Genomic DNA, 24,577 nt, shown 5'->3' with positions numbered 1-24,577 from the left:
TTCTAAGGAACCCAAAACTTTACAAATTGCAGATGTTTTCAGCCTCTGTAGCTCCTAGTGGCAATGGAAATGCCTGGGAAAGCTCTGTTCTTAGTATTAAAGCAAATAATTGGTTAGGAGTAAAAATACCCTTTTTCAAATGTGTATGCATGATATGTGACTGGGAATGGAGACACATGCTGAGCTTTTCTCCCAGCGAGGCTGTGACAGGAGGTTTCTCTCCAACACCCCATGGGACCTGCAAACCCACTCATGTGCTCCTCAGAATGAATTTATTGTGTTTCCCTTACAATGCTTAAAATGCAAAGTATGCGAGTGGGACTTTGTAACCAAGGGTTTAATCAGCCTTTTCCAAGTTTATTATTCCCCGTGACTGTTGGCACAGGGGGGAATGGGTGGATTTCTATCAGATTATGAGGATTCAAGTGTGTCATTTTGAACAATAACCTATTTACTTGCCTCAGAAAGATCATACTGGAACGAGACAAGTCCTGGACTGGAGAGAATCATGGAGAGAATCATTTGCTGTGAATTTGGGGTTATTGTTCTGTGGCTGTTAGATAAGACGGACAGAAGTAACTCCTGGTCAGAAATCCCTATGTCAGTGTTTGTGAGGGGCGGGGAATGTGTCCCAGGCAAGGGACACCTCACATCAGCTCAGGTTTGGACATAGTCTGGGCTTCTCGTTCGATCTCAGCTCCTTATTCAAGATCCAGAGGCACTCGCCTTGGTCACAGACCTACATCAGTGTGGCAGATGTTGGATTTAAGGAAGGAAGCTGGGAAATCAGAGCAGTTTTCTGCAGATGAGGTTCTGTTGTTGCATCTTTGGGGTTACAAGTGCAGTGTTCAGTCAAATGCTGTTCCAATGTGCCCTCCCCAGGATCCCCCCCTGTGCACAAGAACATGCCGCCGGTGGCCGGAGCGCTGCGCTGGGCGCAGGAGCTGCGAGCGCGAATCCAGGTGCCGTTTGATCACTTCAGGCACATCCCACATCTGTGCGTGTCTGTTCCAGCTAAGTTGCTTTATGACCACCTTACTATCTTCTCTCTAATCAATCTGATTTTCTTTCTGTGGTGAACATTATCCCATGGTTATAGCTGAAATAATTCTTAGTCAAAGAGGTGTGAAGTGGTTTCACTGGTGCTTTTCAGCTTCCTTGTGATCATTATTTTTTTTAAGAAACTCATTAACTGGATTTGTTTTGAAGCGATTAAGAGGCACAGTGGGCTATTCAGTTTTCAGACATAGTTCCTGGGTTGCAATTGAAAGAGGTATCAGAACCTTTCCTGCTGCAATCCCACTCAGCATGTTCTCCAGGACCTCCTCAGCTGCAAGTCCTGGTTCTGGCATCATCCAAACTGTGAATAGCAGAGAAGTGCTGGGCTGGACTCAGCTGAGATGGATCGATGGAGCTGGGTTTGCATATTGGGGAGCAGACGAGCATTTTGTTGGTCAGAAGAAAACTTTCTCAGCGTTAAACAAAGGAGCCATCTCCCAAGATCAAGGAAAGAAACCAATGCTGGTATATTTATCACCCAAATGCTTGTTATAACGGATGGTGTCGGGGAAGTATGGCCTCATACTCACAGCTGGCACCACATGAGACAACATTTAAGAGCTCTGTAAGCAAGGCAGTGTTGGACTTATGACAACTGAGGATGTTCTAGGGACTGCACCTGGTAGCTCACAGGAATGGCTTCACGTGTGCTGGTCAGGATTCTGTGTAAATGGATCCACTTTTTTAATGTACTTGACCAAAATAACTTCACCGTCACTGTACCATGTTTGTAACCTTCTCTCACTGTATCTTGCCATTAAGTGTCTTTAAGTGCACAGTTATTCTGCAGCAGCAAAGACATTGGTGCAATGAAACAAACTCTTGGGCTGTTCCCAGCACAGAGCCCAAGTTATCATGTCTGATTTGAACCTAAATGGCAAATTTTTGTCCACCATGAAGGACCCAGATCTGCATTTCACACTGATTTTCTGTCCTCTGTTTAGAGTAGTTAATAACATGCTCTGCAACGGTGGTGACATGATGCTGTTGAAAGGGAAAAAGGATTAAAAAGGAGAAACAAAAGTGGTTTTGCTGGGATTTACTTGGATTTGCTCAGAGGACTTGTTTACTTCCAGCAGGTTTCTCAGCACTTGCCCAGCGGTGACTGCTCAGGCGCTCCTTTTTTCCAGCTTTTGGTTAAGTTAATTCAGGTTTTGTCAATATGTCCTCCAAAATCAACAACCATCTTGAGGAAAACTTGGATATTGTAGATGAAACAGTGGGGAAAAGACAGCATGATAAGAATTCCTCTGGCCTGCTGTTCCCTGGGCTGTACAGCCCTGGCAGCGTGGCCAGGGCTCTGCCTCCCGCACTCTGGGACACCTTTGCTCTTCGGTTTGAGGGGCATGAATTGGGCACCGCCAAGAGCTTCATCTGCCGGGAGCCACACTCTGCTTCTTTCTGTGCCTCTTTGACCTCAGAAAGTGGTGGCTGGTGAGCAGAGGTTGCCCTGCTCTGTGCAAACACCGGAGCATTGAGTATGTTACGGAGACCAGTGTTCCTCCAGCAGCTCTGGGCCCTTGTTCTTCCCCCAGGACGTGGTTCTCATTTGCCAGTTGCCATGCAAACACCCGCAAAAGGGCGCACTGGGGCTTGGAGAGCTTTTGTGCAGTGAAATGGTTTTGGGCGATATGGTGGGGGTGGAATGTAAGATCCCCAGCCAGGCTCTGCCTGCAAGGTGGTGGGTGGTTTTGGGAAGGGGTAAATAGAGACTGCAGCCTCACAGGGCTAAATGTAACGCTGAGCTTGTCTGTTGTGCCACCAGCTGCTTGGACTCTGCTGAAGGAAGAAGGGTGATAGAGAAGTATGAAGAAATGATCCAGCTGCTCGACAGGTAAGTGGTGGCTCAGGCAAGACTGTAACTATATGAAAAAAAGCCAAACCTTATAGAATCATAGAATTGTTTTGGTTGGAAGAGACCCTCATGTCCATCCATTAACACAACCCTGGCACTGCCCCGTGTCCCTGAGAACCTCATCTCCACGTCTGTCCACCCCTCCAGGGATGATGACTCCACCACTGCCCTCGCAGCCTGTTCCAATGCCCGACAGCCCTTTGGGGAAGAAATGTTTCCTAATATCCAGTCTGAACCTCCCCTGGTGCAACTTGAGGCCATTTCCTTCTCCTTCTCTAAACCACCTTTGAGCACATTTGCAAGCCCAGGGCCTGAGAATGTCTCTTTCTAAGCCAGAAGGAATTTTGTGATGAGAGAGGAGGAGGAATCCTTTGCTACACACCACAGTCTTTCCGTGATATCTTGAAATGAGAAGTTTGCATGGGAGGGACAGGGGCTGTGCAGCCCAGCAGAAATGTTGGAATGAGATTCTTTTGGATGTAGGAGATGCTGTGGTAGAAAACCTGAGCTGACCAGAAGTCTCAATCCACTTGTGCCCATTCACAGTGTACTTACCGTGGCTGTAATGTGTGTATTCCACAAGTGGGAGTGGGATTCGTTGCACCTCACTTAATATCTTAATGTTTGATGCTAAAACTGAACTGATTGCTCTGAGCTTTTGAATGTTTGTCCCCAAATTTGAATCCTCTGCTAAGAATGGTACTTGGGGGATCTTTGTTCTCCTGACTTGATGCTGTCACTGGTTTTCAGGTGTTTGTCTTTGAAGCCAAGATCTTTATGGAGGTGGTGTGGGTGGGTTTTAAATATTCCTTGATGTTCTTCAGCCCTCAGAAGTGGACTTGGCTTTTATTTGGTTATATGTCTTGATGTGCAGGCTTGGCAGCTACGTGGTGGATGTTTTAATTTGTTTGTTTGTTTTCCGGCAGGTATCAGGAGAAGCTCTATGCAGACTGGTCCCAGACAGTCTCTGAAAAATCACAGTACAACCTTACTCAACCGCTTATCCGGCGAGATCCAGAAACCAAACTGATCACAGTTAATTTTGATCCCCAGGTAAGAACTAGCTTTCGTGTCTGCTGGAGGGCACGTCTCCAAGCTGTGCCCCACCGTGCATGGCAAGTCTGGTGGGATCGCTACTAGATCTGTTCTGCTGAGGTCCCTGGAGCATCTGTGATGGGTGACATGAATTAACCATCCCCTTTGTGGGCTCTGTCTCCTGGTAAAATATCAGGATTACAGTTTAAGCAGTGCAGATTGTAATTAAAGCCAGAAAGTCTGTGAGTAGCCAGATGTTAACTGGTGTCAACATCTCCAGAGCAGGTTGGTTTGACGCTGGTGTGGGGAGCGTAGGAGCATCATCCTACAGACGTGGGTTCGTGTTATGTTTACCTGAAATCTGAGCTTCCTGAAAGGGTATAAAAATCCCAGGAAAGGTTTGTTTTGTTACTTCAGTGTTGTGGCTGTTGGATTTCCTTAATTGTGGTGCAGGAGGCTTCCAGTACGTCTCTATTCCCTAGGGCTGCCCTCTCCAGTACAGGGAGGCCTGACCATCCCCCTGCCCAAAGCAGAGGCAGGGTCCAAGCCAGCAGAGTGCAGAGGTGGATTCAAAGGTTCTGGGGCCTGATGAGAGCTGGGGCCTCTCAAATGCGAAATGTCATTTGCTGCGGAGGTGCTGAATCTCAGGGGCCTGGGAAAACATCAAACACTTCCCCCTTTCCCTGGGACTTGCTGCTGTTAGAGAAAAGTGTTGAGGTTCCAGAGCTCATTCCAGCTTGGCTCTCAGACAAAGGATTTGTCCAGCTCCTTGGAATCTCCTTGCTAAGGTGGGAAGCAAATGGCCCCAGGGGATGTTTTCCACCCTTCACCCTGGTGCCAGGGTTTGGAGCCTGTGCCGTGCTGAGCATGTTCTCAGCTCCAGTCTCTGAGTGCTTCTGCGCTGCTCTCAGCTTTCCATACCGAGGACTGCCTCATGTCCTCAGGTGCCTGCTTAGCAGCCCCTTCATGCCCTTCAGAGCAGATAGGAGCACCTCATTTTGCCTAAAGGGAGGATGTATTTGCAACCCTTCAACATTAAAGAATCTTCCAGAGCTCACCTTCCATGGAGGAGAGGGAAAGAGGGTAAGACATCCTTGACACCATGGTGGGGATGTCTCAGACCTTCCAGTGCATAAAAGGGAGGGGAGTTTGGTTCTATCTCACTTGGCCTCCTGCTCCCTCAATCCCCTGCTTTTCCCTTCCTCCCATCCCATCCTCTTCCATCCACCTCCTCAGACTGCTCCCTTCACCCTTCTGCGCTCCGTCTTTCTTTCCTCTTCTTGTCATTGTGGACATAGTCACTTTAGTATTGTAGATACTCCTCACCCCTGCCATTGCCCATACAATATACTGAATTTCTGTCACCCAGCCAACATGTGCAGTTTCAGGAGCATTTTCCCTCTCACAAGCCACTAAACTGAGCAAAGATTTTTTTTTTTTTGTCTTAGAAGTGATATATTGCGTTGGAAGACCTTGCTGCTCCATTTGTTGCAGGGACTCACTTCTACTTGGGTTTATAGTTTGATAACCCACTCAATCCCGTTCCATCACAACTCAAAGATGCTTTTGGTTGTGCCTCCTCCTGCAGGCACAGTATTGCTGAAAGACTGTATTGATGAGGATAGCTGAGAAGACCAGAGATCATCGTGGCTTTTAGAGGCTGCACAGGGTTTGCTGGCTGGGTAGTTAACAGAGCTATATGTCTTTGATTGGGAAGCAAATCAGAGGCAAAGATCAATGGGAGGGAGATGGTCTGGACTAGGAGGTGTCCAGGCCCTTCTCAGAGCGTGCTGCTTTGTGAATAAAACAGCAGGAACCCCCTAAGATCCCCAGAATTGACGGGAGGGTGTCTACCAGGTGAATGGGGAGGATTGTCTCACATTCAGCTCTCTGCCTTGTTTCTGCAGCTGGTGTCGGTGCTGAGGGAGGTGAGCTACCTGTCTGGCAGCCGGCTGGGAGCCATCCCACCCACGGCAGCAGAAATCTATTCCTCCAAGGAGTCATACCGGCAGCTGGCGGCCAACTTGGAGCTGATGGTGAACAGATACAACAAGGTCCTGAAGACAGTCCTGGAGGTCGAATACCCTCTCATACAGGAGCAGCTGTGGGATATTAACTTGAAGCTGAAGAAGGCAGAAGAAACACTCAACTGGAAGATGGAGGGTGAGCTAGCTCTGTGTTAGGGCAAAAGAGGCCATACAGGATTTCACAGAATCCCAGACTGGTGAGGGCTGAAGAGACCTCTGGAGATCTCCCAGTCCAACCCCCCTGCTCACGCAGGGTCACAGAGCAGATCACACAGGTGGGTCCAGGCGGGTTTCAATGTCTCAGAGAAGGAGACTCCACACCCGCTCTGGGCAGCCTGGGCCAGGCTCTGGCACCTCCCAGCAAACAAGTTTCTGCTCATGTTCAGATGGAGCCTCCTGTGTTTCAGTCTGTACCCGTTGCCCCTCACCCTGGTGCTGGGCACCACTGAACAGAGTCTGGTCCATCCTCTGACAGCCACCCTGAGATATTGATCCCATTGATCAGATCCCTCTCAGCTTCTCTTCTCCAGCTCAACAGCCCCAGCTCTCTCAGCCTTTCCTCAGAAGAAAAATGCTCTAGACCCCTCAGCATCTTGGTAGCCACCGCTGGGCTCTCCCCAGTAATTCCTTGTCCTTCTTAAACTGGGGTGCCCAGAACTGGACACACCACTCAGATGGGGCCTCACGAGTGCAGAGCAGAGGGGGAGGATTCACCTCCCTCGACCTGCTGGCCACACTCCTACTCACGCAGCTCAGGTACCATCAACCTTCTTGGCCACAGGGCACATTGCTCATGGTTAACCTGCTCACTTGGGTCTCATCAGATTCCTCCCATGTCCCCAGCCTCCATCACCTGGTTCCCAGTGACAGTTCACAGCAGGGCAGGGGACTCTCCAGCAGAGCCAGCACTGGGGAGACAAAGGGCAGCCCCCAGCCTGCCTGCTCCTTCCCATCTTACCTTGATCTGCTTGGGCTGGGGACAGGATCCTGATCCCTTCAGCTTCCCTCTGGGCTTTTGGGGAAGAGAGGCTGCCCTGTAAGCAGTGATGCTGAGGAAACGGCAAGATTGGGGTTTGTGAGAGCTGGCAAGGCTGGGGTTGAAGAGTCTGCTCCCTGCCTGTGCCAGCCCAAGTGACCCACTGTGTGGTCATGTCCCTGTGTCCCCAAGGCACTGCTTTCTCCCTGAGTTGTGCAGGGACTGGGACCCCTTGGCCCAGCCATCTGGCTTGGGACAGACTTCTCCCGGTGGGGGCCAGGGCCACCTCGTTATCCTTTCCAGCCAGATGAAATACTGTGGTTAGTGGTGAGGTTTGTGCACCGTGACTTTGGGATGATTTAACCAGTGTTCTTGCTTGATCAGTTTTAACTGCAAAGCAGAATGGAGGAAGACAATTTGTTTCCTCTTGGTGAAAGCAAACTGCTCGCTGTTGGAATATATATTTCTGTCATCAGGCTTGTGGTATGAACAGGAACAAGTGTCCTCCCTTGGGAACTTGCAAAGCAGAATTCCTCATGCTGAAAAACTCTTTCTCCATTGCACAACAAAGATGAAGGGACTTTCCTGCAGATGAAGTTCCCTGAATCTAAATGCAGCCCTCGCTGGTACCTTGGACTGTCACAGCCTGTGTTTGTGGGGCTGTGGGTCCCTGCTCTAGTGACAGTGGCAGGAACACTCAGCCTGTTGTCCTTGTTCTCTCTCTGGTAGCAGATTAAATCTGGGTACGGGAAAGGGGGAAGTGTCAGACGTCCCCACGGTGCTGGTGCTCCTGGCAGAAAACAGAGGCTGCAGCTGTACCATGGATTGTTGGGGTAGGAAGGAGCTAGAAGTGACTCTTTTGGTAGAGGTGGTAAGTCTCTTGTGTTAATGATGGGTGAGAAATACATGAAACCGTGGGGGAAAAGTCTTATGGAGAGTGCACAAGAGCTTGGCCATGCAGCTCTGAAAAAAAGTAGTCAATCATCTCATTTTTTACCAGGTGTCTGGGATCACATCTCCATGGTGATGGATGATGTCCATGACCTCGAGCAGAGGATACAGAAAGCCAAAAACAATGTTGAGGAGATCCAGACCATCGTGGGATCGTGGGCGTCGCCCATATTTGTGAGAAGAGATTGTAAAAGAGAATCGCTGCTGAGCCTGGAGGACTGTCAGGACCGCCTGGAACGGCGTTACAGCCTTGTCCGAGAGTCAGGGCAGAGGATTCATCTGCTGGTGAAGGTGAGGGGGGACCTTCTCCAGGGGTTTGTTGACTCTTCATAGGCTCTGGGTGTCTCTCCGCTCTGGTGAAAATGTCCAGAGCTGCTTCACCTTAAAATTAACTCCCTTAACTCATTTGAAAAACTTACCTGTTGTTGATTAAGGAATACTTTGATGGGTGAGCTGGTACAGCTGAGTGTGCGGGGCTGCTGACCAGGCACCGAGTTTGGAGCAGGAGTGGGAGCCGATGCAGCCCAGTCTGGCTCCCAGTCCTGGTTCTTGTGAAGCCACTAGAGGGGAGTCGTGCATCAGGCTTTGGGATCCTGCTCAGAGGAAAAACTCCTCCGAAATATTCACCTTAAAATGGAGAGGCAGCTGGCTGTGGCTGACCTTTCTGCTTTAGGCTTGTTGTTCCTCTGTGGGAGCAGGAGGTGACGCTGTCAGTCCAGGGAGAAGCTGAGTAACAAGAAAAAAGCTGCTGTCTGAACCCTGGGTTTTTTCCAGTGGCTTTGCCAGAGCTGAGAGTCCTCTTTGCAGAGCAGGAGAAAACCCAAATCTCTGCGCCTCACCTGCCCAGAGGTTTTAGCGTGTCAGGGACAGCACCTTGGCTGGAAGGCAGATGGATTTTAGATCCAACCCACTCCTGAGGGTCACCATCTGGCCTTGGACTCTGGAGAGACTGGGCTGACCCTCTCTGGGACACTGAGCCCTTGTTGCTCACCTTACTTCACTGTCTGCACTCAGACTTGGGCTTCTGACCCACTTCTGTACCCTCTGAACCCACGGCGAGGATTTTACTATGCCCACGTTGTCCTGCTGCTACAGCTGTGACAGGCTCAACCACCTCCAGCTACACCCAAAAGATGGGAACACTTCCTAAATTGACCGGAGAGAACATGGGGCTGTGGCCAAGGCAGAAGGGCTGGCACCGCTGCTCTGGTGGCTCACAGGGCAGGACCAACTGCAAAGCAGCATGAAGGTCCTGGGGAGGGAAAGGCACCGTGGCCCAAAATAGGATGTCCCCATGCCTCTGTCCTGCTGTGCTGGTCAAACCTGGAGGAACAGCAGCAAAGGGGCCAAGAGCTGGTCTGCTGTGTTTCCCTTGGGTGTTCAGGTCTTCTTTTGAGCAGGTGAGTCTTGAGGCTGCTGAGAGAAGAGCACAGAGAGTTTGGGTACGTGCACCCACAAGCACAGGCAGGACAGTGAGATGCTGGCTTGCATTGCCCTTTTGCACCAGGATGAGGCCTCTGGAGTAAAGGTTCAGTAGAACACCAGTGACAAGGGGGCATTGTCAAATACAAGGGCATGGGACGGTGAAGAGGGGGTGGTGCTTTCAAATGGGCATTCCCATAGTGTTCAGTCCTGTGAAGTTCCCCTTTCTCTTGTGTCAGCAAAATGTGGAGGTGAGTCTGCAAGGCACCAGAGCCCTGGCTTGCTCTGTTAACAGTTTAATCACTCAGCGTTGATGTGTAAAGTTGGGGAGCAGCAACTCTGGGTTGACTCAAGCCCAATTGGCAATGCCACTCTATCTTGAGGAGGCTGAGGCCAGACCTTCTTGCTCTCTGCAACTGTCTGAAAGGAGGTTGGAGCATGGAGGGGGTTGGTCTCTTCTCCCAAGTAGTAAGAGATAGGATGAGAGGAAGTGGCCTCAAGTTGCACCAAGGAAAGTTCAGATTGGATATTAGGAAAAAATAATTCACAGAGAGGATTGTGAAGCTTTGGAATAGGCTGCCCAGAGCAGTGGTGGAGTCACATCCCTGGAGGTGTTAACAAATGTACAGATGGGGTTCTTAGGGACATGGGTTAGTGGTGGAGTTAGGTTATGGTTGGACTCGATGATCTTGAGGGTCTCTTCCAACCAGAATGATTCTATGATCTCATGTGTGCCAAGCTGCCATGCCACTGGGAATGGCACCCTCTCCTGTGTCCCCAGAGATGAAATACAGCCAGCTTTGAACCCCTGGCAGCAGACTGCAAGCTGGACCTTACGTTTTTTTTGAGCCCGTGCCTGTGTTGAGAGCCCCTGGCAGGCTTAGGAGAAAGAGCCCTCAGAGGGCATAGCAAGGCCGGAACAGGATCACGGCAGAGCCTGGGAGGTGCAGGGGATGGATACCCAGGCTGGTCTTGTGGGTGTGGAAGAGGAGACGCAAGAAGGATGGGGCCATTCTGTGGCCTAGAAAACTGTGAATTTCCTGACTGTGAACTTGCCTGGAGGTAGGGAACGCAATAAGCTGAGAAGGGAGGCTGTAAGCCAACCCTTTGTCTTCTGATCCCAATCTTTAACTATTTTCACTTGGTTTATTTAAAAACCCTTTTCTGAATTTTAAAGTTCTCTTGTTTCGAGATGACCATTTGTAGGGCAGAGGTGTAAGCAGTCCACTTGGAAGGACTCATCCACCCAAGGTAACATTATACAGGCCACAAGGACTGAGGCTTCATGCATTGGGATGAGCCTTTGACCCAGGTCTGCAAAGCACCCTTGAGCCCTTTGGCCTCAGAGAAGAGGGAGGAGAAGGTTACAGGGCTGCTAAGTCTCTCATGCACTCCATTTTTACCTTGTGATTATTTTGAGTTGCTTCAGATGACAAAGCAGCCCTTGACAGAAGGAGAAAATTGTGGCCATGCTACCAGCAGCAACATCCGTCTGTCTGGTTTCTCACCCCCCGCAGGGCTGGTACCTGTGTGCTCATTGCCATGAGTCCTCAGCTGTGGGCAGCTCTTGTAGGACAGACTCAGCCCCGCTGTATTTCAAAGTGTCGTCTTTTTCTTCCAGGAAAACCAGAGCCTCTTACTTGCAGACCCAGCATCTGACATCTGGAAGGCCTATGTGGATTACGTGGATGAGATAGTTCTGGATGGATTCTTCACTGCCATTGAGTGCTCACTCAAGTACCTCCTCGAAAACACAGGTAACTGCTGGTTCCTCAGCTCTGGCCGTGATACCATCTTCAGTCTCACCAAAAGGAAGTTTCTGTTTTGTGGTTTGACTTGTGGTCTTCTTTCTACTCTGCCTCTTGCACTGTCTACAGCAAGTGCTGGAGGAGCCTCCAGACTCAGAGGGTAACTCTGTCCCCTGGTCACTGGAGCAAAGCCTTGCTCAAGGGAAGGGACAGAGATGACTGTGCACCATTTGCTGGGATTTGTGAACAGACAAAATTGAGGCATCATCCCAAGTCTGTTCTTGGGCATCAGCCATCTCCTGACCTCCCATGCACAAAGCATCAAGGTGACACAACCTTTCGTTTGTGGAGAGTCTCAAGAGTTGGTTCTGTGGATGAAAGACATGAAAGAAAAACCTCCATCACTGAGCATTAGTCCAGTGAGGAGAGGGGTCACCAAACCAGAGCTCCTGCCTAAGGCTGCCACGGAGGGTCACTCTGCTGAGAGCAGCTGTGTCCAGCTAAAGCACATCTCCAGAACGCTTCCCTCCTGGATGTGGAGGCACACTGAGCTGGAGAATTGCATCCAGTTCCTCACCATCTTGTTAAAAACAAGCACATAATTTCACATTTGTGAAACCAGTTGGTGTTTTATTTTTTCATGCCTTTCTCCACTAAATTAAAGAGCCTCTTGGTTCCTGTTGTTTTTCTCCTCTGTAAGTACTTATGCGCTGTAATTGTTCAGCTCTCAGACTCCCTTTTGATTAGCTGAAGAGCCTGGTCTCTTTAAGGCTTCCCTCCACAGCATTTTTCCGGTCCTTAAATCACTTGTGTCTCATCTGTTCTCCAGTATCTCCTGTGGGTACCAGAACACCAGCTGGTTTGGCAGCCTCCCCTCTGCGTTGTATGCAGACACAATGTCACTGGACCCAGCGAGTGGGTGTCCCACCTGCCTGGTGTCCCTGTGGGGCATGTGTGTGTCTTGTGGTGGGATGTTAGTGGTGGCTCTAGATCACTTTTCTCCCCTTCAAAAACAACCTGGCACCTCTGTTCTTCCCTACCAGATTCCAAGGCAGGGCTTGCTCCCCTGTTTGAGGTGCAGCTGGATTTGGTGATCCCAGATTTGATATTTCAACCCTCCTTGGACCCTGGCACAAACGATGGCTTCTACGACATGGTGGAAGGTCTTCTCAACGACATCTACCGGATCTCATCGCTGGTGCCCAGGCTGGCTGAGCACAGCGGCTTCCTCCACTACCAGGTCCGTGGCTGTGGAGCTCCCTCACGCTGTGTGGCAGTGAGGAGGTGCCACGCTGCCCCCGCATCACTGCGAGCTCCTCTCCTCTTCTCTCCAGGCTGACATGGAGGACATGGCTGACCTGGCCGACATGCGCCATGAGCTGATGGGGCGTGTGCAGGCCGTGATGGCGGCCTGCTGTGATTACCGCAGTGCCTTCGACCACTACTCCTACCTGTACGGGGAGGACAGAAAGGAGTTCTTCCGCCAGTTCCTCCTCTACGGGCACATCCTCACTGCGGCAGAAATCGAGGCCCATGCAGAGAACGGGGTCCCTGAGTCACCTCCCACGCTGCAGCAGTTCCGAGAGCAGATTGACTCCTACGAGAAGATCTATGAGGAGGTGAATCGCATCGAGCCCATCAGCATTTTCCAGAGTTGGATGAAAGTTGATGCTCGGCCTTTCAAAGCATCTCTGCTGAATGTGATTAAACGGTGGAGCTTGGTGTTCAAGCAGCATCTCATGGACCACGTCATGCACAGGTAGGAACCGTTCTACCTCTTCTTCCCAGAACCAAAGTGGGTTTCTCTTGTGTTGGCTGGGCTTTATCATTTCACACTGATAAGCAAAAGGCTAATACAGGAGCAAGAGGAGGGGGCACACACCCCCTGCCAGCTCCATCGCATCTCTGCTAACTTTCATCCCCTCGTCTCTGCTGGGAGCAGCTGGTCCAGCTGAGTGTGTAAAGTGCAAACAGTTCCACGAACTCGGTACCATCGACATCCTGCGAGCTGATGCTCCTACGACCTACTGTGTGGTGTTGGACAGGATGTCTGTTTGTCTGTTCATCCTGGTCCAACTAATCTAATCTCTTCTAGGGCTCTATGCTTATTTTGTTGAATTTGCCATCAGTAAAGCTGCATTAATGCCATGAGATACTTGCTCCGTTTCTAAATGCAGTGCTCTTTTGAGTGCACTCTTTGTAAAAAAAGTAATTTGGGTTGCCTGGCATGAGCAGTCATGGGGAGGCAGTTTCAAGGTTACAAAAAGGAGGAGCTTTGGATGTAAGTTTTGAATTAACATGTGTTCCCTGCTCTGAATAGCTGCTCAGCCGCCTGGTCTCTGCAGGATGATGTGTTAGGTGATTTATTTGAGTAGTAGCAGCTGAAGGATGCCACAGGGCTTGGATGCTTACGAAGAAATATTTACAGACATATGTACTAGTGAAGGCTGCTGCGTGTGGTGGCTGCTGTGATCTCTTGTGTTCTTTTCAGCATGATAATTCCCGTGCAAAGAGGTTTTTGCATAGGTTAGAACAGGCATTTAGGAGTTCTTATTAAGAGCTCCTGACTCAGCAGTTTAGTCTTTAATAGGTGAAGTGTTTAGGGCTATGTTTTGGTCCAGCAGCATCCACAGAATTTAAGCGGGCACTTCAAAAGTAAGCGTTTTGAGAAGGGAAGAATGGAAAGGACCAAAGATCCAGGAGCCCATCAAGCTCTGCTAACAGTGTCCAGCAGCTGGTGAGATCAAGAAGCACGTAGGGAAACTTCCCCCAAATAGTCTCCTTGTCTCTAACCATTCATACCTGAGGACTTTGAGAGTCATGGGTTGTACCTTTGTATCTAAAGACCTGGATGGATTTTTTTTTCTCCCACAAATGTTCGGTTGCTTTTCTGAACCGCTGTGAATTTTTAACATCTGCATCCTTCTGCAGCAGAGACTTACCCTGTGAAATAAGGCAGCGTGTGAAGAAGAATCCCTGTTTGTTGTAGCTTTACAACCTGCCAGGTTCATTTGTCGAATTCTTGTATTGGAAGAGATGACATGAAAACTGTCCTTTCAAATTCACTCTCTTCAGACCACAGACCCGAGCTCACAGGTCTCCCTTATAGAATCATAGGATAGAGTCATAGAATCTGTTTGGTTGGAAGAGACCATCAAGATCACAGAGTCCAACCATAACCTAACTCTGGCACTACCCCATGTCCCTGAGAACCTCATCTATATGTCTATCCAACCCCTCCAGGGATGGTGACTCCACCACTGCCCAGGGCAGCCTGTTCCAAGGCCCGACAGCCATTTCTGTGAATAATTTTTTTCCTAATACCCAATCTGAACCTCCCCTGGAGAAATTTGAGGCCATTTTATCTCATCACTTGCTACCTGAGAGAAGAGACCAACCCCCTCCATGCTCCAACCTCCTTTCAGACAGTTGCAGAGATCAGGTCTCCCCTCACCTCCTGTTCTCCAGGCTGAACAGCCCCAGCTCCCTCAGCTTCTCCTCATAAGACTTGTGCTTCTCAAATGCCTTTTCTCCAACCTGGGAAGTCCCAACTCATTTATCCGTTCCTCACAGGAAGCTGTACCACATCTATGGATCCCTATGAGCATGAACTGTGGTTCTGATGCCCTCAGCATGTTGCCATGTGATGGGCAGAGTTAGCCAGGCCTTTCCCTCTCTGTGCCAGTCCAGCTGCCTGGATGATTCCGGTAGGAACTGCCCTCATTTGGTGCTTTCCTGTTTTGTGTTCTACAGCTTGTCTGACCTGGACGAGTTCATAAAAACTGCTGACAAAGGTTTGAGCAAAAAGGTTGAAAAAGGCGATTATGATGGTTTGGTGGAGATCATGGGGCATCTCCTGGCCGTTAAGGAAAGGCACAGTGTCACCGATGCCATGTTCGAGCCCCTGAAGCAAACCGTCGAACTGCTGAAGACGTATGAGCAAGAGCTGCCGGAGGAAGTCTATAAGCAACTGGAGGTGGGTGAAAAGCTGCGGTGGACACGGCGGTTTGCCAAGTAGCCAGCGTCAAAGAGTATGAGCTTAAGAGCATTGCAGGAATATTTAAAGCCCCACTCCCTGTCATTAGAGGGCCTCAGTGGATAGTATTTTACTATTGTGGGATGTGCCTTAATAGCTCTAAATTTTGGAGTTATATTGAGATTTTTCTTTTAAAGCAGAGATTAAGCCTTTTGTTATGTATGAAAAACATAGAATTGCCTGCTCCAACTCTCAGCGATTACTTTTGAAAAAAATTAATGCATTTTCAAATACATCTGTTAATTAGTTTGAATTATAATTATTTTTAAATAAGCCAGTTCTTGGCAACTGTGGAGATGGGAAGGATAATGTTGGCAGAGGAGTCGCCTTCTCATAGGACTTCAGTCCTCCACTAGGTCTATAACACCCAATCTGCTTGACCCGAAGAACATCACTGGGAGCACGTTATGAAAGTATTTCAGCACCTTTCCACATCTGGCCCTGATGAATCGATTTTTCTTTGGGGAATTCTTCTCATTTCTGGACGGGGGACCATGAGGTGAAGGTTGGAAAAGCCTGTGGGATGCCCAGCCAGCCTTGGGGAACTGGCAGCAGTCACCATGTTACGGTGGAGGAGCGTGTGGCTGCATGCTGATGGATACCCCTTAGTCACGGGGCGTTGTGTGCAGAGGGCTCTGTGTAGGACACCAGGTTTATGGCAGAGCTTTTTGGGGAGAAGTTCCTCCCTCTGCTGCAGGCTTGGATGGGACCTGAGCGGGGTTTAGCAATCCCCCAGTTTTCTGCTGGTGCAGCCGTGATCCACGGGTGGTTGTATCACCAAATCTGACACGGGTAAGGGTCCTAAAGATAACTGGATTCCTACAGACACCCTGAAAAACAGAAGAGCTGCATTAAATGAATGTTTTGGCTGCTACAGCAGCTTCAGTCCAGCATAAAAAATGGTGCTATGGGGAACCCGGCTCTGCTGATTCCTCTGCCCGAGAGCTGCTTGCTTGGTGCCTGTTTGTGCGTGTAGATTTGAACAACTGATTTATTTTTCTGACAGAAGAAATGAGGTATGCAGGGCAGCCATTCAGATGTAGGAGATAACAAAACAGTTTCGTTCTTTCTGGCAAGTGACAGCAACACATAGTTGAATAATTCATTCACTGCTGTACACAGTAGGAAAACCAAAGTAAGTTCCTCCAGGTACCGCTCCCTCCATGGCCATGAAGATGGATGGGCTGGAGCTGATAGTTTGTATGAGAAGGACAAGGAAGCAGCTCCATGTGTGCCCTGCTATGGTCATGGATAGTGATTTCTACAGAGACTGGAACATGAAGTGCCAGAAAGAGACCCCTCAGGAGGGACTGGCCCTGCTCTGGCCGCCTCTGCTGCCTCCAGGTTATTTCGCTTCTTTGCATAGTGTTGGTGCATCTCCATTAGTCTTCTCAACTATGTGCACTGGGATGAAAAGAAGCCCAAAGTCTTTCCTGTAGGCTGGCACAGTACCTGGGGAAGTGGGAGAGCAAAGCTGTGGGACTTGAGGACAGCAGAGCCCTGGCTGGTGTCACTGTCTGGGGTGAGGATTTGGCTCGAGAAGTCTAGTGAGAAGAGAAGAAATCAAATCTCTTTCTAAATAAAATCCCAGGTGCAAAGGGTGGATTGTTAGCAGTGCTGTGCACCAACAGCTTGGATGCAGTCCTGAGAAAGAAACTGTCTTATTTAGTACTAATATTATACAGGCAGGCTGGAGGGATTTGCCCCAGAAAGCTCCGTAGAAGTCCTTCTGGCATAATATCTTCTACTCTAAGAGCTGGCTGGAAATTTCCCAGGCTCTGTTTCTTGATTAGCTCTGGGAAGCCGGACGATCTGATGAACTTGCATCCTCAGCCCACCCTCCTGCCTCCAGCCAGCTCTGGGTCCCGCTGGGCTCGGTGTCAGGAGAACTGTGCTCTCTCAACCACTGAGCCATCCTGGGAGCCCAGGATCTGGTCTGGGACCCTTCTTCTGAAGTTATTTAACATGTTTTTGCAATCAGAGCAGTCAGTTTTAAAGTCTCAGTCTTCATTCGCCTTCAAAATTGTGGATAACTGATAAGTTTTATCCCAAATTGTGTTTAGCTTTTGCATCACAACAAAACTTCCTTGCAGTTTTAGGCATGGAATCTGTTGCTTTTCCTGTTCTGTGATTGTCCATAAACAGATCAGTCACATCTTATATCAAATAGCAAATACTGCCTACCGTCATTTAAATTTTGCTTGCAGGAGCTGCCAGAAAAATGGAACAATATAAAGAAGCTGGCGATAGCTGTGAAGCAGCATGTGGCTCCTCTGCAGGCGAACGAAATGACAGTTGTGCGCAAGAGCTGTGCGGCGTTTGATGTTGAGCAACACAGATTCAGAGAGCGATTTCGGAAAGAAGCACCATTCAGGTACAGTGAAGTTACAACATCAGAGAAGCCCTGAGGAAGAAAAGCTTCATGGGATCATCTCGGAGTGTCCTGAGGATGTGTTCTCGAACCCTTGCATACATTTCCTGCCTGCTCACGGTGTTGTATCTGTTATGCCCTGGGTGTTTTGTCCCTGCAAACACTGTAAGGTGTTAGCAAGAGATTCAATCTGGATGCTGAGTGCACAATATTGCTTTAAGGGGTTGTCAGCAGTGCCATGTGGCTGCACCATCAATGGGTACTATAGACGTATCATGTCTGCTTTGTGTCTCAGAGGCACCATTTGTTTTATGTTTTCTTTAGAAGTTGTTACAATATCACTTATGAAGAATAAACATTTCTTTCTAGGTTTGACACCAAAAAGCCTTATCAACTGCTGGATACAAAGCACATTGAGATTAAACAAATGGAGTCAGCCATGACCTCGATTTATGAATCAGCTGGTCTGTTTGAAGTCATAGTGCCAGATTATAAACAACTGAAGCAGTGCCGAAAGGAGCTGTGTCTTCTCAAAGAGCTCTGGGATATGATCTCCCTTGTGGGCACTTGCCTTGATGACTGGCAGACCACCAAATGGGCGGATATTAACGTGGAAAACATGGATCTGGAGTGTAAAAAGTTTGCAAGAGAGATTCGGAATTTGGATAAGGAGGTGAGGGCGTGGGATGCTTTCACTGGGCTGGACAGCAAGGTGAAGAACATGCTGACGGCCCTGAAAGCTGTGGCAGAACTTCAAAATCCCGCCATTAGGGAAAGGCACTGGAATCAGCTGATGCAGGTGACGGGTGTGAGGTTTGTGATGGACTCGGACACCACGCTGGCTGACCTCCTGAAGCTCAACCTCCATAACTTTGAGGATGAGGTTCGTGGCATTGTGGACAAAGCGGTACGAGAAATGAGTATGGAGAAAGTCCTGAAGGAGCTAAAAATGACTTGGAGCACCATGGAGTTTCAGTATGAGCCTCACCCCCGGACAAACATCCCGTTGCTGAAGTCAGACGAGGAACTCATAGAAACTTTAGAAGACAACCAGGTGCAGCTGCAGAATTTAATGACATCCAAATATATTGCTTTCTTCTTGGAGGAAGTGTCCATATGGCAGAGGAAGCTGTCCACAACAGATTCCGTCATTTCTCTCTGGTTTGAAGTGCAGCGTACGTGGTCTCACTTGGAGAGCATATTCATAGGCTCAGAAGATATACGGGCACAGCTTCCTAAGGTAGGAAATCCCAAATCCTATTTTTCCTGTGTGGAAAGCGTTGAAGAAGAGCCTCCATTACACAGAAGAAGGTTGTCTATATTGCCGGGTTCCCCCATGCAGAACTGTTCTCTTGCTGCATTGCTTTCTTGGAGGCTCCCTTAATGCTACAGCAGTTTCCCCAGTGTTGCCCCAGGATGTTTTTGTACTGTTGGTTGTGCCTGAACCCTGCTGAGAAACTGTTTTTCCTCCCCTCCACCACTGCACAGCAGATGCAGAGTTCCTGGAGGCTGAGCAGGAGGCTGCTGGCTTCCTTCAGTGATGCAGGCATGTTCCCTCTTTGCTTGGAGGGGAGAAGACGGGGATAATTACTCAGATGGTGCAAATTGTCAAATCAGAGCTGGACCAGGCAGCTTTGCAGCATCCGCTTCCCTGCCTCCAGTGCTGGTGCAGCAGGAGAGCAGCTCTTCTCCCACTTCAGCTTCAGAAAATTGAGCAGAGTTGTCATTGATGCCCTCCTCAGGGTTGTGACCTCCTCAGGGCTGTCTTTGAGTCCAGCTTCCAGTCTTATTCCCTATTCTCTTGATTATTTAGAAAATCTTCCAAACTTGTTCCTGGCCCCACCGGACCACTCGCAGCCCTGTGGAGGAACCTGCCTTTCACTCACGAGTGACCCACAGTTGGCTGTGTGACTCCCGTCCCTGTTCACGAGCAGCATCGCTGACAGCACCACTGTGGGACGAACACCCACGAGGGGATGTGCGCAGCCCATTGACCCCTGGACAACACACTGTTCTGTCTCCAACCCTGCACTCTGCTCTGCTTGGACTGTTCCTCCATCTGCTTCAGAGAGCACGCTGTGCTGAGTGTCCTGGGGGCAGTTTTTGGCCCCTCACACCAAGAAAGCCCTTGTGGTGCTGGAGCAAGTTGAGAGAAGGGAACGGAGCTGGTGAGGGGCTGGAGCACAAGTGTGATGGGAGCGGCTGAGGGACCTGGGGGGTTCAGCTGGAGAACAGGAGCTGAGGGGAGACCTTCTGATCTCTGAGCTGCCTGAAAGGAGCTTGGAGCCAGGGGGGTCGGGCTCTGCTCCCCAAGAACAAGCGCCAGGACCAGAGGAAACGGTCTCAAGTTGCGCCAGGGGAGGCTGAGATTGGATCTTGGGAACAGTTTCTTCCCCAAAGGGCTGTGGGGCATTGGAACAGGCTGCCCAGGGCAGTGCTGGAGTCACCATCCCTGGAAGATGTATAGATGAGGAACATGGTTTAGTACTAGATTTAGGTTATGGTTGGACTCAATGATTGCAATGGTCTCTTCCAGCTAAATGATTCTATGATTCTGGGCACACCTCGCTCACTGGGCAATATATACAGGTGCTGATAACCAGTGCCCTGAGGCTGTACCATGTGCCAGCAAGCTCTTAATATCCAGGAGCTATCTAATGTCATGTATGAAATTGCATCATGATTTACATTTGCATCCTGCTGGGCAACTGTCTGCATCTCAGTAGCTGTCTGGCAGTGGTATGAACCATAGAACCATAGGATGTCCTGACTTGGAAGGACCCACCAGGATTGTCGAGTCCAACTTCTGTCCCTGCACAGGACACCCCACAGGTCACCCCGTGTGTCTGAGGACGTTGTCCAGTCTCTCCTTGAACACTGTCAGGTTGGGCTGTGACACCTCCCTGGGAGCCTGTTCAGTGTCCAGCACCTCTGGGTGAAGAACCTTTTCCTCATGTCCCACTGACCCTCCCTGGCACATCTTCTGCCATTCCCTGGGTTCTGTCACTGTCACAGAGAAGAGCTCAGCCCTGCCCCTCCTGCTCCTGTTGAGGAACCTGCAGCCCATGAGCTCTGCCCTCAGTCTCCTCTGCTCCAGCTCAACAAACCCAGGGACTTCAGCCGCTCCTCACACGGTTTCCCCTCCGAACCCTTCACCAAGTTCATGTCCCTCCTCTGGACACTCTCCAGTAGCTTTATCTCCTTTTCTCCTGTGTCCCCAGCCCTGCACACAGTGAATGCTCCAGGTGAGGCCGCCCCAGCACAGGGCAGAGCAGGACAATCCCCTCCCTGCCCGGCTGGCCGTGCTGTGCTGGATGCACCAGGACACGGGACCCTCTTGGCTCCAGGGACACTGTTGGCTCAGTCAGCAGCTTCTCTTCCCTAAAAGAAAGACTGAAACTCAAAGTCTCTGTAGCTGAGCACCCTCAGGATGCATCCAGGGCTGGGGGGATGTGCTGGCAGGCTGTGGGATGCTCACCTGGAGCTGGATCTGTGGCGTGAGTGTAGGGAGGGCTCAGTCTTCCAGATGGAGCCTTGCTCCTGGGGCTGAACACAGGGTAGCGTGGAAGTGTTACCTGGACTGCTTGGAACACTTGTTCAGTGTCCCCCCTCACGCAGGAGGCCTGACCTGGGAAGAAGGGAGGAGCAGAGATGTTTTGAACATAGCTTGCTTTATTCTTCAGTGTTTAGCTCCAGAAATTCAGAGTCCCTGTTAGATATGGAGCATAATTGTTGATGTGGGCCTCCGGTGCTGACATGGGGTTTCCATACCCTCATTGAAGGCAAGGAAGGGCTCTCCTCTGCAAGAGTCATCATACCCATTTTGTGGATGGGTGTTGGGATTCCTGTGCTGTAGCAGGAGGGGAGGAGTGCACTCACATGAGGCTGGTAGCCTTTCCACGGTGTGGGAGCATCTCCTGCTGCTGCAGCCAGGGAAACTTGGTATTTCAACTGGACATGGGAGAGAGAGATTTATGAGGTTTTCCAAGGGGAATTCAATCCCATGAAAATGGTTGGTCCTAGACATTGCCTCCTGCATGGAGCACTTTATCCACAACCCCTTTGGGATACAGTGACAAGAAGGCAAGTGCCTGTTTGAAGACTAGTTTCAGGCAAGTCAGTGGAAGAGCCATTCTGGAATGGTGGAGGGGTCCCTGTCTGCACTGGACAGAAGGTTTTCCCCTCAACCCAAAGACAGCACCCAGAGGATGGAGACCTTTAGCACAAAATCCATGTTTTTACCATGAACATGTTTGTGTTGCTTTTTAGGACTCCAAACGCTTTGAAGGGATTGATGTGGACTTTAAAGAACTGGCCTATGAAACTCAGAAAACCCCAAATGTGGTTGAGGCCACCAATAAACCAGGTCTGTCCCAACAACTGGAGGACATTCAGAGTAGGTAGGTACAACCTACCCAGGATTTTGTCAGAGACTGGGATCAGCTCTAATAAGTTGGTTTAACCTGTGCTCCAAGGCTTTCCTTCTGGACTGTGCGTTCTTTGCATTCACACATTGAGTCTTTTTATTCATGATCCATCACCCTGAAGCCCCCAAGGTGGATTCTGGCTTTGCGTATGTGCAAACTCTTATCCTGAATATTGATTTGCACACATACAAAGCTAGGCACTCAGTTGGTTTTAATAACATGTGGCCTCACTGCCACCCCAAATTTGGTGTCTTAAATATCTATTTAGCAGTCCAAGCAGGGATAGCTGCAGCAGAGCTGAGCCCATGTGCTTTAATTAACAAAATTATCTTTGTGTGTGTACCCTTCACAGATGGTATAACTAAACTCCCTGAGAAAGACCTTAATGTCCAGAGATGGATACAGTTCTCACCTAACATATGAGCTACTCTACCTGGAACACACCTAACAAGTTAATGTGATAGCTGTTGTGTCAGTAATAACTATCCATTTAAAATAGAGATCTAATTTTACTTCCTAAACAGATAAGGCCCATGTTCCCCACAGAGGACTAACTGCATGTTATTTATGAACTTTGAAAGCTCAGCAGCAGTTTAACATGTAAACACTGAGAGATTCGTTTTAGAACGGAGCAAACAAGTTTCTTTTCAGGCTTCACAAGCACAAAAAGCTGAGTAGGTTTGAATCAGACTTTAAAATGTGCTCATTAGAATAAAAGCAGTTTTGGAAACTTTCATCCTAGTGTGAAATCACCTGTGGCAGTTGAGAGCTTGTCTAAAACAGTAAGTCAGACTGCAAAGCCTTTCTAGCCTCTTCTTCCACCTGTGTTTCTGCTTTTTGGTGAGGATTCTCTGACTCTTTGTCTGTTTGACCCTTGGGAGTGGAGAGAGATCTATGAGTTACTATGTGCTTTGTTATCTATTTGGAGAATGCTGTAAAGGACCAGCCTGCAGGCTCAGCTCATGTCTGGCATTTCCCCATGGGAGGGGAGAATCTGCTCGATAACCCAAACTGTAGCACGACACATTAAAGGATATTCACCCGCCTGTCCTGGGCTCTATTTTTCTGCTCTTCTCCCCAGGTTGTCCCTGTGTGAGAAGGCTTTGGCTGAATATTTGGACATGAAAAGATTGGCCTTTCCCAGATTTTACTTTGTTTCTTCAGCAGATTTATTGGATATTCTTTCCAATGGCACCAACCCACAGCTGGTAAGCCTTGCACTATGTCACCTTCACATTTTCCAGCTGTCAGTAATGTCAGGGTGGAAGATGCTGTCTAGGGACTCAGCTGTAGCTTATCCTTTCTTGAGTGCCTTTTCTCCCACCCTCACTTGGATTAACAATAACTCTTTCACTGCTGGCCTTCATCTGTCATCTCTGAAAGGCAATGCGCACACTGTATGTTGTCCCATCTGTCCCTGGTGATGCTTGCAGATGGTTCTGAAAGCACTGCACAGAGCAGAGCTATGTTCTTGATACCATAAAAACAGTGGGTTTGTTTCTGCTGGGATACAGTGAGGTTGGGGGAAACCATTTCTTGAGGATCTCAGCCAAAACTTGTTGCTGAGCTTGGTTCCCCAAGCTGGGATGCCAGCAAACAGCATCTGTTGTTGAAAGAGCCACAGACCGATCATTCAAATGTGACAGTGTTGACAACCGAGGGCTTGGAGACGTCTCTGTTTTTAGGCAGAGGAGACATCTGCTAGTCAGCCACTTCTTCCTTCCCCCATGCAAAGGTCTTTGGGATGGCCTGTTTACAGGGGAAGAGCAGAACACAGCCTGGAAGAGGTAAGACAGCTGGTGGTCAGACAGTGGCTGTGGCCAAGGCAGGACTTCCTTGGGTTGCCACCCACCCCTGCACAGCTCTGCTTGGCCTTGTTTGGGACGCATCTTTTATTCAGAGGTTGATGCATAAAGCCAGTCAAAACGTTCACAGCAAAAGGCGAGTGTTGGATGATGAATGAAGTCCTAATTCTGTCTTTTGGTAGCGAGTATTTTCACTTTCTTCAGGCTTTCCACCATTTTCAGTATTGATGTGAGCACAGGAATGGAGCAGGTTTGCATGTGTATTTGGAAATGCTGTTGTTTACCTCTAACCTTTAACGCTGCTTCTATCTGTGTCTGCTGCTGGGTGATTTCAGCCCACAGAGTATCATAAATACATAGTTGATTGATATTTAAAATGAAGAGGAAAAAAAAAACACAGGAAGCAAAGATACTGTGTTGAAATGCTCTATTGAGTAAGAAGAAATTCCTGGTGTTTTCTGTTATTCAAAAGTATTTGCAGTAAAATCAAAGTAAATGTCAAGCAGGATCATACATAGATACACTCTCAGCCTTCCCACTGTAGTTTCGAAGTCTGATGATTCCTAAAGGAGGATTAAATACACAATGACATTATCCTCGTGAACTGGGTGCTGAACTCGTGCAGATTCAGGTGCGTTCGGGCTCTGGCAGCAGGATCGCAACAAGTGCTGGGGTTGTGTCCGAACCCTCCAGACTGGACAGGGTCTGGGAAGGGGCAGCTGGGGATTTGTGACCAGAAGCTTCTACATGTAAGAAAAAGTTTCTACGGTTTACTTATGGTTTGAAAAGAGATAAGCTTATGGCCTCAAGATACGCTTAATGGCCTCAAGTTGTGCCAGGGGAGGTTCAGATTGGATATTATAAA

The 24,577-nt window shown here is 49.1% G+C and overlaps 1 protein-coding gene across 1 annotated transcript in view; it reads left to right on the top strand.

Moving 5' to 3' along the window:
* Positions 1 to 888: 888 nt before the first annotated feature.
* LOC136109609 (dynein axonemal heavy chain 9-like) overlaps positions 889 to 24,577 on the top strand; it is a 181,334-nt gene continuing 157,645 nt past the window's right edge. The window contains exons 1-13 of the mRNA XM_065852415.2: positions 889 to 997; positions 2,825 to 2,893; positions 3,841 to 3,967; positions 5,857 to 6,112; positions 7,953 to 8,194; positions 10,947 to 11,082; positions 12,117 to 12,313; positions 12,408 to 12,832; positions 14,827 to 15,049; positions 17,317 to 17,483; positions 17,850 to 18,720; positions 21,750 to 21,880; positions 22,989 to 23,115. Of these exons, the coding sequence (XP_065708487.2) occupies positions 906 to 997; positions 2,825 to 2,893; positions 3,841 to 3,967; positions 5,857 to 6,112; positions 7,953 to 8,194; positions 10,947 to 11,082; positions 12,117 to 12,313; positions 12,408 to 12,832; positions 14,827 to 15,049; positions 17,317 to 17,483; positions 17,850 to 18,720; positions 21,750 to 21,880; positions 22,989 to 23,115 (3,063 nt within the window). The 5' untranslated portion in view covers positions 889 to 905. The remainder of the gene's footprint in view (positions 998 to 2,824; positions 2,894 to 3,840; positions 3,968 to 5,856; positions 6,113 to 7,952; positions 8,195 to 10,946; positions 11,083 to 12,116; positions 12,314 to 12,407; positions 12,833 to 14,826; positions 15,050 to 17,316; positions 17,484 to 17,849; positions 18,721 to 21,749; positions 21,881 to 22,988; positions 23,116 to 24,577) is intronic.

This window comes from Patagioenas fasciata, chromosome 18 (assembly GCF_037038585.1).
Source record: "Patagioenas fasciata isolate bPatFas1 chromosome 18, bPatFas1.hap1, whole genome shotgun sequence".
NCBI lineage: Eukaryota > Metazoa > Chordata > Aves > Columbiformes > Columbidae > Patagioenas > Patagioenas fasciata.
The sequence above is the reverse complement of the archived record's forward strand: the minus strand, read 5'-3'. Positions and strand labels throughout refer to the sequence as shown.